At 43.4% G+C, this 19,561-nt stretch overlaps 1 protein-coding gene across 1 annotated transcript in view; it reads right to left on the reverse strand.

Annotated features, from left to right (window-relative positions):
* Nucleotides 1–202: 202 nt before the first annotated feature.
* Nucleotides 203–19,561, reverse strand: part of LOC119463492 (AKT-interacting protein) — a 32,367-nt gene continuing 13,008 nt past the window's right edge. Inside the window, exons 6-9 of the mRNA XM_037724335.2 lie at nt 10,835–10,923; nt 8,194–8,292; nt 5,934–6,102; nt 203–5,032 (exon numbers count right to left, since the gene is read on the reverse strand). Of these exons, the coding sequence (XP_037580263.1) occupies nt 4,931–5,032; nt 5,934–6,102; nt 8,194–8,292; nt 10,835–10,923 (459 nt within the window). The 3' untranslated portion in view covers nt 203–4,930. The remainder of the gene's footprint in view (nt 5,033–5,933; nt 6,103–8,193; nt 8,293–10,834; nt 10,924–19,561) is intronic.

Consider the following 19,561-nt stretch of genomic DNA (forward strand, 5'->3'; position numbering starts at 1 on the left):
GCAAAGCTTTGATATAGGGCCTAGAAATCTACTGCACTGGAGTATCACTGCCAATATATAGCTTGTGAGCAACCTAAGAAAATGTCTTGAACTAATTTTCTCTAGCTGAATCTAGTGTTACTGTCTCTCCCTTATAACGCAAAATGTGCTTTCTCATAGGTCACACTTGTTCCAACAATTGCACTAAATGAGCATGAAGAAATTTCGACATTCAAGCTGCAAATGAAATTTTTATCATGTGCAAATTTGCAAATACAGAAGCAGTCAAACAGAGAATTATGCCAGTTCACCAACTCTCTGATGGATGACAGTGCACATAACAATAAATTGAAAGAATTTGAAGAATGGCTGCAGTGCTGCACAGCTGTGCACAAAGCAGTGGACATGTAAGTAGCAGAACTGATTTTTTTTAATTATCGCGTTCAACAATCCAAGACAGCACAAGAGTTATGAGAGACACCATAGTGGAGGGCTCCACATTAATTTTGACCACCTGGGATTCTTCAATGTGCGCCCAAAGCACAGTCCACAAGTGTTTTGTGGGTGAAATGAAAGGTGGGTGCTGTGACGGAGAATCTAACCAGCAACCTTGTGCTCAGCAGCAGAACCCCACAGCTGCAACACAAGTGGTTGGGACACCAGGGACGAGGGCAAGTAAAATGGCACACTTGTACTGGTGGCAAAACGCCTCTTACAAAGAGTGTCATGTCACAGACAGCTTGAGCGCTCACCTAACAGCAAAATGCTGTTAACAACTAGGCAGACATGCTAACAGAAGAGCAATGCAGATGATTCAGCAGGTATATATATATACAGTAATGATGCAACCGTCTGGTCTTGCATGTTTAAAAGGCAACAGCAATTTGCAGGTGGCAGAGATCGCATCAAATACAAGACATGGCGGCCATCACTAAAAACAACAAATGAAACAAGGCCATGGTCTATTCAAGGCCATGAAAAATGCTTATTCATGGACCACTTATAAAAGTTATGCAGCAGTTCTTACAAGCCATGGTACTTGCACCTTGTAGCTTTTAGGCTACTATTCTGAATAACAACACGAATGTGTACTGGACTATATGAAACATGCTGTTCCACACTCTTCGACAGCCAGAGTGAATGTAGGTTGACAATTTGCGGATGTATGATTAATAATGCAGGAAAATATGTATGTAACACATTACAACCAGAAATAAGACATGTTTCCTTCATGATTTGCATGTAAGGTGGCATTGGAAATTGTCCTCGTCTCAATGCACTAAAAGGTGCCTCCAGAACAAAGTTAAAGGCAAAGCTGCATTTTTATATGCACTGGCATTTATGAGGGCCTGCCATCACACATCTCTACTCCTTGACTGCAGTTTTCTTTTTTTTTTTTAATGGTCAAATAATGCAATAAAAGACATGCAACTCACTCACGATTTCAAATCAAACCTACACTGTAGATCTGAAACTACCTCTGCAGCACCCCAATTCCTCAAAAAAAAAAAAAAAGACAAATGCATCTATTTTCAGTTGAAAAAGAAGGCAGGCACATTCATCATCTTAGATACCTGGTGCAGCAGCCTGTAGAAGGCATATATAATAACAAAAAAAAAACTTTAAAACTTTATTAGAGCACACAGGAGCAATATATAGTCACCATTTTTACTGAAAGGAAAAGAAATAAACCTCCTAGACCTAATCCTACATCACCACATTGACTGTTTGGGAATATACTGTGTACTGATATCCAGCACAGAGGCAAGTGTCTGGGGTGAGCACAACTCACTTCAGAGCATCAAAAAACTGTCCACCAAAAAGGCAGTATCTTGTTGCACTAGAGCATGATCTCAAATGGTGCTTATTTGAAGACTTATTTGGCCAAGTTTGTACCATGTGTGACAGGCATGTATAGTAGTGGACAAAAAGATATATTTTGCATTTTGGGTCTTCTGAGCTAAAGTGCTCAGAAAGTCGGTATTGTATTATGCCAGAGCCCTAGCCTTGCACGATAGCCGCTTGAACACTCTCCACCACATTATTTGCACTGCAAAGCCTACCCACCATACACACAACTTGCGTATTTCAAGAACTTATCATAACAGAACCATCCACATCAACCAGTATGTCAGAAAATATGAGCACGCTAGAGAGAGAATGTATAAAGATAAAAGGGAGAAGTTAGCCAAGCGAAAGGCTTGGCATGCTACTGCAGGTTTAATATATATATGACAAGGAAGAAAGAAAGAGAAAAAAACACATACCGTATTTTCGTTCGTATAACCCTACCTTGCATATAACCTGCACCCCTAACTTTGAACTCCACGAAAAAGAAAAAAAATAACCTCGCGTATAACCCGCACGCGTATCCGAAAAACATGAGGACTAGGAAGTTACAACTACGCGCAGTCATCATTTCATTTTCAAAACAAATTTATTTCAAAACGACTGCCGCAACGTTGTCAGTGCTGTCATCAGATTCACTGCTGCCATACGAGGCTTCATCGCCGCTCTCAAAGACGTAATCGTCTTCGGAACCATCTCGCAGCAGCTCTGTTGCCGATTTCTTCAGCAGCGGCTACGATCTTCAGTCAGAAACGGCACCTGACTCATGCGAAAAGCATCTAACCAGACTATGGATGTGGATCTGGCTATAACCTGTGTTGGCCTCTTATTGGCTTAACACACGTCAATGCCGATAGACATGCGGACAACGCGGACTCTGTACGACAGGCCGCGCGTTGCCGTGAAGCCGACCCCCACCCCCTTCCTTCGCGAATCTTCGCAGATAACCCGCACCCCCACTTGTTAAGCAATTTTTTCCAATTTTTGGTGCAGGTTATATGCGAGAAAATACGGTATGCACAAAAACTCATATATGCAGGCAACAGTAAGCACCATTAAATTAACAAAGTGGAAACAAAGTGGAAAATGGACCTATATGGCACCAGCAATTACCAACTTTTTTTCAATCTGCACGTCCCTCTGGCTGCACGTCCCTCTGGCTGCTTGACAATATCAAAAAAACAAGTGACAGCTTAATAACATAGGTACATGCCTGCCAACTTGTAAACATTTGAATTCATAAATATTTTGTGGTGCACATGACAAGGTGTGTGTGTCTGTGTGGAAGGGTGAGGGTGAGGAGGAGTGCGGGGGGGTTCTAGAAGCACAAGTTTTATTAAATTTTGCCCTGAGCGCACACCTTTTATGGGATACATACACACTTTATTAATGATGGTTCATTCACCTTTAGACACAGCACACAAGCAGCTGCAAAGTTGGGACAGCATAGATGACAACAACTTTGCTGTTATCAATATCGCATACTTTAGGAACTTGTCTGAATAAACTTGCTAGAAGCAAGTACCCCTCCGTCATATGGCATCTTGCGCTGCCACAAGAGGACAGCACAAGTACCATTGCAATTTATTTCTTGTACGCATTTTTTGCAATCTTATGCTGCCTAATTATTCAACACCTTAAAATTTTGTTTTTTTGCAAATAGAATCTATCATTTGACAACTTGATGCAACATTCCTAAAATCGTAGAAAGAGGCTAAATTTGTAAACTTTATGAAAAATTTGAGAGTTGAAGAGTTGGCAGGTATGTTGGTATATGTACATATATCTTCTTGGTTCACTACCATAATATGTAGGCATGTGCAATGAGGGTGTGCAATATTAACATAGTGTAACACCAGTTTAAACATGTAAGAAGATCAGGCCAATCTTTCTCCAATTGTGCAAAAAAAAATATTGGTGCAGTCTATGGCCTTAATGTTTAGGTCATTGCTCCCATTGCAAGAGCATTCCAGCCCTACCGTATCAGTCCTATGCTCACCTGTGTTTGCTGACAGTAAGACAGGTCTCTGATCTCGCTGCCAATAAAGTTAAGCAATTTCAGTTCTATTGTGCACAAGATGATAAGCTCTGGGGCAACAGGAAAAGTGTCCTTCAGAATTTTACAACAGGATGTACACACATATTTGAGATAAATTAGTTTGTTGAAAATGAAAAACGTTGCAAGCCATGGCAGGACAAGAAGCAGCTTCTCACTCACAATCACATTTCCAGGTATTACGATGACATTATGCATTAACTGCCTCAAAATATCACAAAGGTTATACCAGACAGCGCACCCTTTCATGTCCTAATGGCAGACAGGTTTTTCTGGTTAATGACATCTGCACAGCCAATACCTTTGGTCATCTGCCAATGTCTTCATTGTGTTTACACACTCTTCTGGAATTCCAGCAAATATTCGGCAGTAATTATTCCAGAATTCATGCAAGTACCGTAACATGCGTACCACAGCTGAGTGGCACAACATTAATTATAGTGGTGAGCATAGCTGCATGAAAGTTACATGTACGAACTGACAATCAAACTTCGTCCTTAATCACATTTTGCAAGTGTAGTGGTATAGTCTCAACCAATGTAAGTTTACCCTACATTTAATACAGCTGAATGGCACAACATTTGCTCCTGTGAGCTAACAAATTTCATGTGCAATTTCAATGTCAGGCAAATCCATCAAACATGCAGCTCAACTAAATTGTAATAATTCATATTGAATTATTTATCTTGGGCCTACTTTTTCACACTATTTTTAAGCACGGAGTACTGACCTGCTGGTGGTCATATGTCAAGTGCATAAACTTGAACCACGGGCAGTGACTCCCTCACATTCACATTGCAAAAAAAACTTAAAAAGGAATAATACACCTTTGCCACCATTTTACCTGTGTGCATTGCTCCAACATTTACATTCGTACATTGTGGTTGCCCTGAACTTCAACTAAATGAAGAATCATTGCACCTGTACCCATAAATTTCCTAACAAAGACCTCATAATTATACAACAAATGCCTTTCAGTGTAGATCAAACATAAACAACAAACAGGCAGTTCGGCAAAACCAGGACGGTAAATCACTTCGGTGGATGTCAGGATGCAGTCTTCGAAAATACCTGCATGCAGCCACGCTTGACCCAGGTTAAGCCAACACTACTAGGCGAGTCCTCCACTGTTTCTTCAGCAGTTTCAACCTGTGTCACCGAAAACACCAAACAAATCACTGTCAAGTAAAAGCTCTTTCCACAGATGTCTATGTTGACACAGAATCCTCTCTCATAGAAGCCGCTTTTTTTTAACAAAGAGAGGCTTCTGGGATCTTGAATGTGGCGAATAACAGTCTTCTGAACTGATTATGGTCACAACTCAGTGTCATAAGGATATCGCAATCTTATAGGGCACCATGCTTCAGAACGCCCACTCATGCTGAGGTTGAGCACCAAAGTTGCTCATGAGATAATGTTGACCAATAAACTTGGCTACTACAGCAGGCAGCAGCAATGTTAGGTGCGATCCTGGTACGCATATGATCGGTACGAGCCGACTGAAAAAGCGTCCTCCATCTAAACCGAGCTAGGAGTAGATTAGGTTTTCTTCTAGTTCCTAAACATATCAATTGTCTTCAAATTGATTAAGTCATGCACAGTCCAGAAGACTCCTCTTATACAAAATCTTTCTTTGTGAACACAAAACCACAGCCATTCACTATTATGGTCAAAATATAATCCTGGTGGCACCACCAAATGGTAACAATATGCATAATGTTGCAGTCAGCAAGCCAACGTATCGATGCCGAGTGATAAAACCAATATTACGGTTGCACTTTTGCAGCGGTGTAGAACATGTGCATGTATTTTACTGTTGTTCCCATGCCTCATATTGGCACGGCAAGATACCAACGGGCCCTCAAAATCTGCAGGAGACCCTTCACTGGCTCATCAGAGGCACCTCACTTGCGTTTCTTTCGCATAGACTTGAAAGCCATTTTTTTCCGCCAATATCCGCGTGTATGCTTATAATGAATATTGGATATAATGAAGGTATTTTCGTGGCCGTTATAACAAGATTTGATTGTATCTGCTAATGCACACGGACCTTGTCAAGAATGTGCCGCTGAGCCACACGTTCCTCCACAGTGGAATCCCATGGTAGAAAGTGTAAGGCATGGCTGTCATCTGTGGCAGGGCTTTCATAAAGACGCTGCTCACAGCTCGCCAGGCTCTCAGCAACCTTGAGCTTGAACTGCTCCAAGTTCTGCTCGTACCTGCATAATAACGCGATTGTCAATACCTCTAAGTAGCCAATACTTGACTGCTAAGCTTTAACGACACAGTTTCAAGCACAGCATAGTTCATTACCAGAGAGCCAAATGAGAAGGAAAAACAAAGGCTGGCCAGCTTTTGTGTTACTGAAATCTGAAAGAACTTCAACATGGCTGCAACTACACATTTACACCACACCGGCACACAAACTAATTAAAATTCATGATCAAGGTAAGGGCTCTTTTCACTTAAATACCACTAAAAAAATTGTCGCACCTGTGCCAGTGCCATTGCAACACCATAGACTTGCAGCAAAATGCAATGACGCTGCACTTGCGCAGTCAGCATAGTAAACATGAGCTGAATGAGTACAGTAATCATCTTGCACAAAAGTGTCTGCTGAAATGACAGAACACAGCTAGACATAACCTCTAGTCTTTTGACAGCAGCAAGAGCAACCAACCGGCAACTGGATGATGCACAATGGCTTGGCAGCCACTCAGCCAGCACTGAATTATAACTATGATTTCTCATTTAATCATAAAACAAAATCCACATCGCTGTAGCAAAATCTGACCTAAGCAAATAAATTTTTTTTCACAATTTCTTTTTTCTATTATTTATAGGCAAAAATGTACTCGTACTGCAAAAGTGTTGTACTTTATACTGGTAAGAACTGAAATTCTTGTGCATATTGATAAAAACAAGTAGCCCCCTTTTTCCGAAAAAATTAATCTGCAACCGGGCCCTAAAAACTTTCAAGTAAACGAAAGCAGGTTAACATGTTAATCTTAAAATTTTCATGCTGAAGGTAACTAAATACTGTTACATAAATAAGTCAAGTCACATATCACTGCCCTCCTAACACACTGTATGCGATGCTTAAAGGAGTAATACTGACACGAAAATTTTGTGTCCAGATTTTTTTCATTTCTCTCTCTCTCTTTTTTTTTTCTTTTACAGGTAGCTGTCACCACCATAAGTACAGTATAGTCTCAATTCCTCTAGAGCAACATAAATAATTAATCACATCACCTTTCACCCGACCCATTAAAAACACAGGCCAAGTGCAGCATGGCTTTGGATGTGAAGCAGGAGGCTAATCACATCGCCAAAACAGGAGCCTGCTGTCACATAGTATAACAAACAAGTCAAGCACACATCAGGTCATTCATGTGCTGTCCATACAATGACTGTATCACCAAGAGCTGCCAAATCGGCCCTTTCAATTGTGTGCTTCTCTTGGAAATGCAGGGGGACTCTGCTCTCTCATCCCATCGAGTGCTGAATGGACTTTGCTTACAGCAGCACAGTCATAGTGTATCAGCATGCGTCAGTGGTATCTGGTACCACAAGACTACCACCTCAAATTTCGGTGATGCGAACAGTCTTCCGCTTCATGCTTTCCAAAACTCGCCACCTGTAGCCCAGCAGCAATGACGTTGCGCTGCTGAGCTCAAAGTAGCTGGTTCGATCCCAGCCGCTGCATCCATATTTCGATGGACGCAAAATGCAAAAACGCTTGTGTACTCGAATTTAGGTGCACGTTAAAGAATCTCCGGTGGTCAAAATTAATCCGGAGTACCCCACTATGGTGTGCCTCATAATCAGCTAGATGATGGTTTTGGCACGTAAAGCCTCTGAATTTGTTTTTTAATGCTGTCCAAAGCCACGCTTCCCTTGACGTGTATTCTGAACTGGGCACATAGAAAGCTAATAATTATCTGTTGCACTCTGGAGAAATTGAGGATCCGTAGCTTAATTACTGGGTCAACAGCTATGAAATAAAAAAATAAGAAAAAAATTTCAGGTCACTACTACTTAAAGAATATAATGAACCATGTTACCTGAGTGAAAATAACTGACCAGCTGAACGGGTTTATACTATTGCCCAATTCCCAGCTTGTACAGCTGTTTTATTATATATATATATATATATATATATATATATATATATATATATATATATACACACTTTTTTCTGTTTTGTTGCAGTCTTATCTGGTTAATATTAAGAAGTGAATAATAATCTAGTTATACCGGTTGAACCTTTCCACTTGAGTAGTAAATGCCCGTGTGAAAACATGACTCACAGTGTGGCCGCCTCAGGATTCAGAGGCGTTTGAGTCTCAATCTTGTAGAAGGCACGTCGTGCACAGAGCAGAACTTGCCATAAGAAATTCACATTTTTCCTGCATAACAAAGCATTGTTCAATATTAGTAGTGTTTCCAACAGTTCTTTTGTTCTCTACAGAATAAAGGCAGGCTTCTTACAGCAAGAAATTAAGCTAACCTGTAACCCTTACTTCTTGGTAACTCGCATCTGTTTACATGCAATTTCTTATTTCAAGCACAAAGGAATGAGTTGGACGTATGATTGAATAGCATATCAATATCAAATGGGCCTTTAACAAAGCTTAGGGCTAGTAGCTTCTGTTTCACCAATTAAAAAAAATGAAGACTTCACCCTTTCAGCGTCACTGACGTACCCCATCCATTCTCCACTCTCTCCAGTCAGATGTGCGCAGTAACACAAAGTTGGCAAGCTTCAAGGTAGTTCGGCCATCAGTTGTATAATCGTAGAACCATATTTTTTCATCTCTCTGGGTTTGCTCAGTGTGTGTTTTTGTTGGCCCGCTGCAGAACGCACCCCTTCGTGGACGTGGCTGCACCACGCTGAGCACGCATCCTCAGTTGGGAGGGTTTTCTCCCGAACTTTGCGCACCGCTACCAGGGCGATTCTCTGTTCAAATATTTGTGCAGTAGCACAAGGCCACCACTCTCGCATGTTTCTACTATCTGTCGTACGTTTTGTAGAATGTCTTTATTTTTGTTTTTATTTTACCTTGACATGGTGGTGCTATCGCGGAAGCGTGCATGTCCGAACAAAACTACGTAGGAGATACAAAACAAAGATAGGAATGTGAGGGTCATGCTAAGAGTGCATTTGCCATTATCCGTGACATTTTTTTCCCTTCTGCATAACCAAAAATAAACAATTGTGTTTGTTTTATAATATCCGAGAAAAAAAACAATGCTATTCCTTGCAACATCAACAGAACGGATTGAAACCCGAGCTATTACACCTGAGTCAAAGTGTCAACAAGCCGTAGCATCACTAGGCACTCTCTCTATGCACCAGTTAAAAGGGCCCTGAACCACCCCTCAGGCTTGGTGAAAAAACACAGTCCGCAGATAGCATACGCTGCTGTGCACATCTCAGCCAAATTTTAGCAGTCGTGCAGGGCACGTGGATCTCGCAAGCAGAGCATGAAGTCACCTTTCTCTCACACACTCTCTTTTCAAACGAAGCCTGCTCCTCACTCTTTTCTGGACGCTTCATTTTGTAATACAGCCGATTCCCATACGCCGCTGCTATGAGCCAATAACTGACATCAATCAAGAAGGGGGTTTGGCTCAGTACGCTTCTTCCTACTGTTACTGTGTACGCAGTTTACTCACGCAGGTTAATAAATAGGCTGAAGTCAGCGAAAATCTGCTTTCGAATTTCGATAATAATTACGTACTTCCAGAACAGCCAACTATCGTTTGCTCGCGCTCGGCTGTGGCTGCCTGCATAAGAATTAAACTTTGGCCACCCTGCTTATCGGTCTCGTAGCTGTCAGGTCTCACTGATTTCAACTAGTTTTGAACACTCAACTAGCCTCGAACCACGCGAAACTAATTGTCAGATCGCATGCATGCTTGCCAGTGCACTCTCTCCTGGCCGCTCATGGTTAAACGCCTTGGCAGACTTCGCTTCGTAATGAGTTACTGATAGCGCTTCAAAATGCGCAAGTTGGATGTGGCTACTATCCTTCGGTCAAGCTGGTGCAGGACAAAGCCGGTCAGAAAAACGTGGCACAGCCAGACAGGAGCATATGAATACGAGTGCACACACGAAGCAAATGCTGCAGTTCCATGTAGCTGCGGTCTGCTATGTAGAGTAGATACCACGGCCGCCGCAGGGTGCAACGACGAGTCCACTGGTTGAGCGCACTGCAGCTCACTGAGGACAACCGCGTTTGGCACGTTTGGCGCATCATAGGTCCCAAAATTGGAAATAGTGGCATCTAAGTGAACAACCGAAATCAAATTTTAACTGCGCGCCAAGGTGGCGTTCAGTAGGCGCAGCATTGCAGGCACACACCGTTCCACCGTAGCCTTCGCAGTGCAAATTCAAGAAGGAGCAGATGCACCACGAATGCTATGTTTGACTGCCAATAACTCCGCTTATGCTGAACGCATTGAAGAACTTTTTACAGCAAAGTATTTCTGAAATAGTCTAATTTAACTTCAAATGCATTTCTTGACTTCGATAAAAAGTGGTTCAGGTCCCCTTTAAGCAAACCATGAGTAACAGAGTTGCATAACTTACTTCCTTTATCAAATTGTTTACTGCATTTTCTTCTTTAAAATGCTGAACTTCGTTGAATTATTGATTGTATGCAGAATCTGCAAATGTATGACAACTCGGCACTTTATTCTACATAATTGCTGACTTAAATAAATTAATAAAAAGAAAATAATTTTGACATCCATACTCTTCAAAACAACCTCAGAGTATTCAGAATGGTAGACCCAAAAGGCTTTGTCTCAGCCAACTGAGCAGTGCGCCACAGCTTCATGTTTCAATTCAGGACATGCCTCTTGAGCAGATAAGCCCAAAGCACTCTATGACTAGCTCTGCTACTGGTTTCGTAAGTAACAAGCATGCTTTTTAGCCTGACATACCTCCATTTAAGAAAGCTACGCTTGATTTCCAATTCCCCTGTAATCGGGTCAATGAGTGGGTGGAAGATGGGCGACTCAAACACCAAATCCTGCACCAACAAGAAAGAGAAAAGGGTAAGCAACTACATGTCAGTGCTTTTAACAACAATCACAAAAGAAACGAAGAAAAACATTCCCAAAATGTGAACCAAGAATGAAACAGGCCACTGAATTAAAGAATGCTTTATCAATACAGGTTAAACACAACACAGCATGGCATATGAACCTTAGCTTGCTATGCAAAACTTCCTCTGAACAAAAAATTCTTTTTAGTATTGCACTTCCTAGCAAAACAAACTCTGCACTCCTGAAGTGAAAATTTACACGTTTAGACTCACTGAACTTAGGTAAAGCGTAATTTGTGCACGGATCAACACAAAGTTAACAAAAAAAAATGATTTGCCAATAGGAAGGTATCGTACAATTCAAAACACAATTTAAGAAACATACTTTGTACATATATGTGCTCATTTGAGCATAAAAGTGCAACACTGAAAAATAACTTGGCAAGGTGTAAAAACATAACTTGCATCCTTCTAAACTGTTACATTCTAAAATATGCGAGAAAGTTCACACATTAGTGGCGCCTGAACTGCAATTATTTAACAGATTTCACCTTGACAATCTTTAGACCAAGTTTACAAATAGTTTCACCTAACAACAAAACTAAATGCAACCTGTCACATATAAGTGCAGCGGATTTCTGTTAATTCATCACTTGTTCGGACGTTTCTCCAAATGTAAACAGTTGCATTTAGTGGAAGGTGTCCAAGCTTTATAAATAAGATTCAGCATTTCTGTTTAAGAAGAAAAGAAAAAAATGCCAAATGTTTGTTTTTTTCTCCCTAATTCGGCTTTAAAGGCTCCCTGAAATGGTTCGGACAAATTTTGTAGACGTGTAGGGTACAGCTACAGTAAAACATTCGCGTCACAGTTTATTTGAAGTGCCTCATATTAAGAGAGCTACAGACGATTACAAGTTACCTTCCTCCCTAGCCACGCTTTTTCTCCTCAACTCGTTCACCGAGTGATCGGGGCTAAGCTCCGTCTTCACTGGCTCTACGTAATGATGTGACGTGGTGTCGTCTACTTCCGGTTGTCTTGGAGCCAGCACGCGAAGGCTCTCCAACCTCTCCGCTAGCTGCCTGGCCGTCGATCCCCAGCGAGAGCGATCCAAGCAGCGTGTGTTGTGAGCGTTCTGTCGCAGCACCGAGCGTGTCCAGTATTCCGGTAACCACAGGCAAGCTGGGCATTTTGATGCATGGGTGGAGGCATAAACTAAAGCCCCTCCATACTACTACCGCTGTGATGAAGGAGCTTTAGCGTAGACGTACGTGAGCAGCCTGATTGGCATGCACGGTCTAGTCACCTAGTGGCGCAGAGCTTAACCAGCCAAACACAGAGCTAATATTGCATTAACCAAGTGTAAAGCATTTTAAACATTTAAAAAGACAATGAGTTCAAGATTACGCTCCTGCCGAAAATTTGCACCTGCAGCAAAGTAGAATACACTTGGTTACTGCTAGGTCTTCCAGGTAAGAGAGAATTCGGGGTAGGATTTCTAGTCCATAAGGACATAGCAGGCAACATTGATGAATTCTACAGCATTAATGAGAGGGGAGCAGTTGTCATAATAAAGCTTAATAGGAGGTGTAGAATGAAGGTAGTACAAGCCTACGCCCCAACCAGCAGTCACAATCATGAAGAAATAGAACAGTTTTATGAAGATGAATTAGCAATGAGGAAGGTGCAAACTCATTATACTGTAGTAATGGCGAGTTCAATGCAAAAGTGGAGAAAAAGCAGGCTGGTGAGCAAGCAACTGGAAACTACGGCATCGATTCTAGGAACACTAGAGGACAGGTGTTGGTAGAATTCGCGGAAAGGAATAGGCTCCGAATAATGAATACCTTCTTCAGGAAGTGCAGCAACAGGAAGTGGACCTGGAAAAGCCCTAATGGAGAGACAAGGAATGAAATAGATTTCATACTCTCTGCCGATCCCAGCATAGTGCAGGATGTAGAAGTGTTAGGTAGAGTAAAGTTGGTGAGGTCTAGGATTTCTCTCAATTTGAAGAGAGAAAGAATAAAATTAGTCAAGAAGAAACAGGCCAACCTAGACGCAGTAAGGGTAAAAGCAAGACCAATTCAGGCTGGTGCTCGCAAACAAATATGCAGCTTTAGAACAGGAAGATGAAGATAACATAGAGGTAATGAATCAAACCGTAACTAGGCTGATCTCAGAAGCAGCCATTGAGGTGGGAGGTAAGGCACCAAGGCAACCAGTAGGTAAGCTCACCCAAGTAACAAAGGACCTAATAAACAAACGACAAAGCATGGAAGTGTCCAAATCAAGAGATCAGATAGAATTCGCTTAACTGTCAGAATTGATCAACAAGAAAAATTTAAGTACGGGATATTCGAAATTATACTGTGGAAACGGTTGAGCAAAAAATGGACGTAGCATGAAATCAGTGAGAAGAAAACTTAGCATAGCACAAGGCAAGATGTATGCACTCAAAGATAAGCAGGGTAATAGCATCAGAAATTTTGATGACATATTAAAAGCAGCGGAATTCTATACTGACCTGTACAGTACCCAGAGCAGCCCAACTACTTTCATTCGAAGTAGTGAAGAACAGGATACAGAGGCTCCTTCTATAACTAGTGATGAAGCTAGAAGGACCTTGCAAGACATGACCCGGGGAAAAGCGGCTGGAGAACATGGAATACGTCTATACGTAACCACGCATAGAAAATGGCAGTGAACCCTTCTCTCTCCTTTATGCTTCCTCTACTTTCTAGTCACGTGTTGACCTTGCATGCTGCGGCTATGGCGCAGAGGGAAGCAGCGGCGCTGTCCCAGGCCGGCCAATGAAACGGCCAACGCCGGCAAACGCTCGCTTCCTAATAACGGTAGAAAACGAAACTTCGTGGAGCTGGCGCCGGGCCGGCTGGAGCGGCGGCGCCTGCACGGCGGCGCGCGCACGGTGACAGTCGAAAGTGAGGGAACTACGAGGGAGGGCGAGGGGAGCCACCGAAGCGGCGGAGTTGCCGAGGCGAAATCCACTTCCCTTTCGCCCTCCTCCCTCACATTCCACGATCTCCGCGTGCGCCCTTCGCCGTGCTGTGCCGGCGCCGCCCGCTCCCAGAAGTTTTGTTTACTGCCGTTATCGTGAAGCGAGCGTTGGCCGGCATTGGCAGTTTTGTGGCCCTCGCTCGCTATGCACGCCGTGATATTTCAAGACTCGCACTCAAGGTTCTGGTTTCAGCCTCACTGGCTGTTCGTTCGCACCACGTGCCCTTCTCCTCCACTTCGTCTCTCTTTCTTTCTCGAACACACCTTGGGGCGCCATTTGAGGGGAGCGTTCGCCATCTCCACTGAGTTCCGTACTCCCAGGCAGCCGCATTGTAACCGGTATTTCGTTTCCCGCAACTGCACTATAAGCGATACGTGTATACATGGAGTGCTATGGGAAAATTAACAGGAGTATGAAAAGACCACACTATATCCAGTCCTGCACTATAAGCGGTTACGTTATAAGTGGTCTATACTGTATATGGCTTTCATAGATTATGAAATTTGAATCAGTAGAGATACCAGCAGTCATAGAGGCACTGCAAAATCAAGGAGTACATGAGGCATACGGAATATCTTGACAAAAATCTACAAGGATTGCACAGCAACCTTGGTTTTCCACAAGAAAAGTAGAAAGATACCTATCAAGAAAAGGGTAAGGCAAGGAGACACAATCTCTCCAATGCTATTCACTGCATGCTTCGAAGAAGTATTCAAGCTCTTAGACCGAACAGGGTAATTGAAACCAAATTTACCAGAGAGCTCAGATAGTGGTTAGCATGCAGCTGCGAGCCTCAATGTGCTCTAGTGAACGAGCCTGTCAAGAGAGAGAAGGGAGGAAGGAAAGGCAGGGAGGTTAACCAGACTTAGTCTAGTTTGTCAAGATTGGGCATCAGCCTGCTCCCTAAGCAATCTTTCTTCTTTTTCTTCTTTGTGTACATTTTGCCTGTGTCTGCGAGAAAAACTAAGAAACCAGGTGGTACACAGAGGGGTTCGAGGAGCGTGACCCGAGTTATTCAGTATTCACATTGCAGCCACTGCGGTGAATGGAGTGGGCAAGTTCACTGACAATAGCGTGGGGTTGTACCTACCTAGTCATTATTTTCTATATATATTTGTGTACGCGCGACTAAGAAATAAAACCAGTGTTCAGGTCGACACCACGGCCTTTCTGTTGCCAGGATCGTCGCCAGGATGAAGCCGACAGGATCAACCTAAGCAGCATCACGAGCACATTCAGAAAGGTGATAAACATCCCTAAGTACACAGGAGCAAAAGATGACGTCCCTATGGACAAATGGCAATGCTTCTTTGACACCAAGGTGACAACCGCAGGATGGCTGGAGCGTGACAAATTAACCAACTTCAGTGATTACCTAGAAGGTGAGGCCTTCTGCTGGTATTTGACTGAGGTTTTCGACACCAATGAATCATGGGAAAGCATCAAAGAAAGCATGCTCAAACAATTCGCTGCGCCAGTCGGGGATCCATTCCGCTGGTTCATACATTGTCGCCTGAAGGGAGGTCAACTAATCAAGCAGTATCACGAAGAGAAAGCACAATCCGCCTGACTGACTTGAAGGATACCCACATCGTTTCAGGCTTGAATAACGATGTGCCTACAGAACTGGAGATGCATCTTGCTGCAAAGACATTCTCAACGCCAGCGAAGTGGCTTGCCGCTGCACTAGAAGCCAAGTCATCTTTGCAACGTGCCGACATTCACCGTTCAGCAAGGCGGGCAATGGTAGTGTGTAATCCTGATGTGAAGCGACAAGACTCAGCAGGACTGCCATGCATGCCCACTGGTGACTGCAGACACTGTGCTTCAGCTAGACTGAGATGACAGCTTCACAGGCACAACAAATGCCTTCGCCGTGAAAGCATTTCCGCCCTTGCCGTCGACCAGGGAAAGGAGGAGAGCGACCCAAAGCTATGCTGATACGGTTTGATGCCCTTGTGAACAGGAATACTGTGAACGCGACTCTAGATACAAGAGCGATCATTACCTGCATCAACGAGAGTGTGTTCAAAGCTCTAAAACTGCAATTACTCAAAGATTCACACATCCCCATTCAGCAAGTCACCTCATCAACAAAAACTTTCAGTAACATGCAAATAGAACTCCAAATTGGAAAATTAAGAAAGATAGTCCAAGCACATGTGTTGCAAGGCATGAAAAAACAACTATTACTTGGCCTGGACAATACCTGCATTCTCAACCACTCACTGAACCTCAACACCATGACTTTGTATCAAGACAACAATATTATCCAATCCACTCCGAAATATCGAAAACAAGTCTTCAGCGTTGACGTTTATTCATTGAAAAGTGTTGACATCCACCTAAGGAGTGTCAAAAGGCAGCATTCAAGGATGTTCTTAAGAAGTATGAAGACATTTTTTTTCGAAATCCCAAATGGACTTTGGGAGCATCACGAGTGAGCAACACCCCATTACACAGACCAATAACGTTCCCATTCACTGACCACCATATCGGTGCTCCCAGGCTGACAAAGCGGAGAATGCAAGACAAGTTGGCTGTCTTCTCGAAAAAGGTGTAGTATGACCATCTTTCTCACCATACGTTGCATCTGTCATCCTAGCGGAAAAGAAAGGCAAAGGCCATACCTGTTTGTGCATTGTCTACCACAACCTTAACACCGTTACAGTACCAGACTATCAGCCTACCCCACGCATCGATGATGTGCTTGATTACGTGGGTACCTCACAATACGTTTCAACTTTAGATATCCCATCAGGATAGATATTACATCAGGTTCAAATGCATGAAGAGGACATTCCAAAAACGGCTTTTGTTACATGGCCATTATAAATTGTTACGTCTATTGGTCTAAAGAACGCCCCCCACCACATTTGAAAGGGCTGTAAAATCAATAATCGTAAAGCATCATTTAAAGAATGTTGTCAACTACTTTGATGACATTGTAGTGTTTTCTAACACATTTCCGCAGCACAAAAGTCCCTTGCAAGCTTTATTGGAAGCCCTGAAGATTGAGAATAATAAGCTGAAGCTCAAGAAGTGTCATATTGCTCAGAATTCTATTGACTATCTTGGGTACAGAGTTTCTCAAGGCATAGTGACACCCAAAAAGACCAACGCTGAAGCAGTGCTGCTGTTTCCAAAACTGACATGTCAGAAAGACCTGCAAAGATTTCTAGGAACCATCAATGTCTACAGGCAGTACATTCCCCCTTTTAGCAATATCATTTATCATCTTACCAAGAATGCTACGCAAGGACACTGAATGGGAATGGGACGTTCAATGTGAAAAGGCTTTTAATGAAATGAAGAAATGGCTAACCAAAGAGCCAATACTGAGAATATGCTACACTGAAAAACCATGCATTGTTTACTGCGATGCCTCAAATGGAGGAATTAGAGCTGTGTTGAAACAACCAGATGACGAAGGAAACAAACACCCTGTGGCTTATTATTCAAGGAAATTGTTGAAGCACAAACAGAATTACGCAATAACAGAACTAAAACGCTTGGCCATAATTGACGCTGTCGACAAGTGGCATTGCAACCTGTATTGAAAGCCTATTACAGTCATAACCAACCATGCTGCCTTACAGTGCCATAAGAACATAAAAAATCCACAGGGGCAACTAATTAGGTGGTCCTTAAAGCTATCTATGTACGATGTCAACATCCGACAGCGATAACATCGAAGCAGACGCGTTTTCTTGCAGACCGCCTTTCCGGGGCAGCCGCTCTACCATCTGAGCTAACCAGGTGGCTAGTGTTGCGAATGTCGACGGTCCGAGCGGCCACGAAGGTTGCATGTATGGTGCCGTGCCAGGTGCCAAGAGGAGGAGATATCCAGGGAGATTAGAAAAACTGTTTTATATACAAACTGTACATTATTTTACAAGAAGGGCTTCATGATATTGGAGCCGTCTACGTGCTAACATCTTTGCATGTGGTAGCGTTTGCACCTCCGAGCGTTCTACATGGTCGAGCGTCCTCTACATGGTCAAACCTCAAGCGTCCCACAACACTCAAGTCCCGCTGTTTTTATCCCTTTCGTTTCCCTCTTTCACTCGACGAGGGAATACACTGTAGTTCTTTAGCCAAACAGCATCTTGAATCAGGTGGCCATATCCCGCAAGTGATGTGTCGTCGTTTCCCGCCGGGCTCCGCCTCCAATCTTGCTAGGTCGCCCCCGAACACAGGCAGCGGTTGACACCTTGGTAACCGAAGGTTGATGTCGTTCCCCCGGGATTGCCAGACACTGGCCCCTTTCAAGATTCGCCTCTCCATAGCGGTCAGTTCGCGGAACCAGGGAGAGCGGTGGCTGTCTCGAAAGGGCGCCAGTTTGGCGCGTCGCAATCGGCGCCGGGCCTCATCGTGGTTCGGGCGGTGCTGGTAATTCACGGAACCGCACCGAAGGGGTGACGCTGCCGTTTAGCGACGCATGAGATAGCCTGGAGACCAACTGCTAATCCCTCAGTCCCAGGTGACAATTCTCGGCCGCGAGAAAGGAGCGCCAGATTGGCGCGTCTGAGTCGGCGCCGGCCTCCTTTTGTCCCGAAGGACCGCCAGACACAACACTAGCAGATGGCAGGGCGAAGTCAAATTTGTCAACAACTCAAAGCAAAGGCAAGTGTATGACGTAATAGTTCAGCGGAAATCCGCTAGGTGGAGATAAGTAATTAAAGGGAAACTGAGACATCCACCCAAATGTAGCAATTTGCTACAATGGAAACCCAACCGGGTTCCTCGAAAGAAAGCCTCGCAGTTGAAGACAAATTCGTCCTGGTCCGGGACTCGAACCCGGGACCCCCGCCTTTCCGGGGCAGCCGCTCTACCATCTGAGCTAACCAGGCGGCTAGCAGATGGCAGGGCGAAGTCGAATTTGTCGACAACTCGAAGCAAAGGCAAGTTTATGACGTAATAGTTCAGCGGAAATCCGCTAGGTGGAGATAAGTAATTAAAGGGAAACTGAGACATCCACCCAAATGTAGCAATTTGCTACAATGGAAACCCAACCGGGTTCCTCGAAAGAAAGCCTCGCAGTTGAAGAAAAATTCGTCCTGGTCCCGGGTTCGAGTCCCGGACCAGGACGAATTTTTCTACAACTGCGAGGCTTTCTTTCGAGGAACCCGGTTGGGTTTCAATTGTAGCAAATTCCTACATTTGGGTGGATGTCTCAGTTTCCCTTTAGTTAACATTGCTGTAGGGCAATGTGTTTGTTAGACTACTTCTTTAAAACTTTGTTATTCGATGTATTGGATGCAACTACAGTGAAAAGCAGGATGTGCATTTATACAGCATGTTTCAGCCTCAAATAATTCATCCACTAGATATTCACAGGCAAAAAAATGGTAAGGGTTGAAACATTTTCAAACGACCTGTCAAATGACCCGACAACACCTGCATAATAATGACAATGGGGACATGCCAATGACAGCATAATGTAAAGGATGGACATCTGAACAGATGCAGAAAACACAGTTTCAAGCTCATGTGTCACAGTAAATGCAGGGGTCATTTCGTTGACTTGCCATTTTTTGTTTCTTTTAACTTCGCTTCAACCATTCAGAACGCCTTGTATGTGAACATTTTCAGACGGACAGCAAGTC

The sequence above is a fragment of the Dermacentor silvarum genome, chromosome 1, assembly GCF_013339745.2.
Source record: "Dermacentor silvarum isolate Dsil-2018 chromosome 1, BIME_Dsil_1.4, whole genome shotgun sequence".
Taxonomy (NCBI): Eukaryota; Metazoa; Arthropoda; class Arachnida; order Ixodida; family Ixodidae; genus Dermacentor; species Dermacentor silvarum.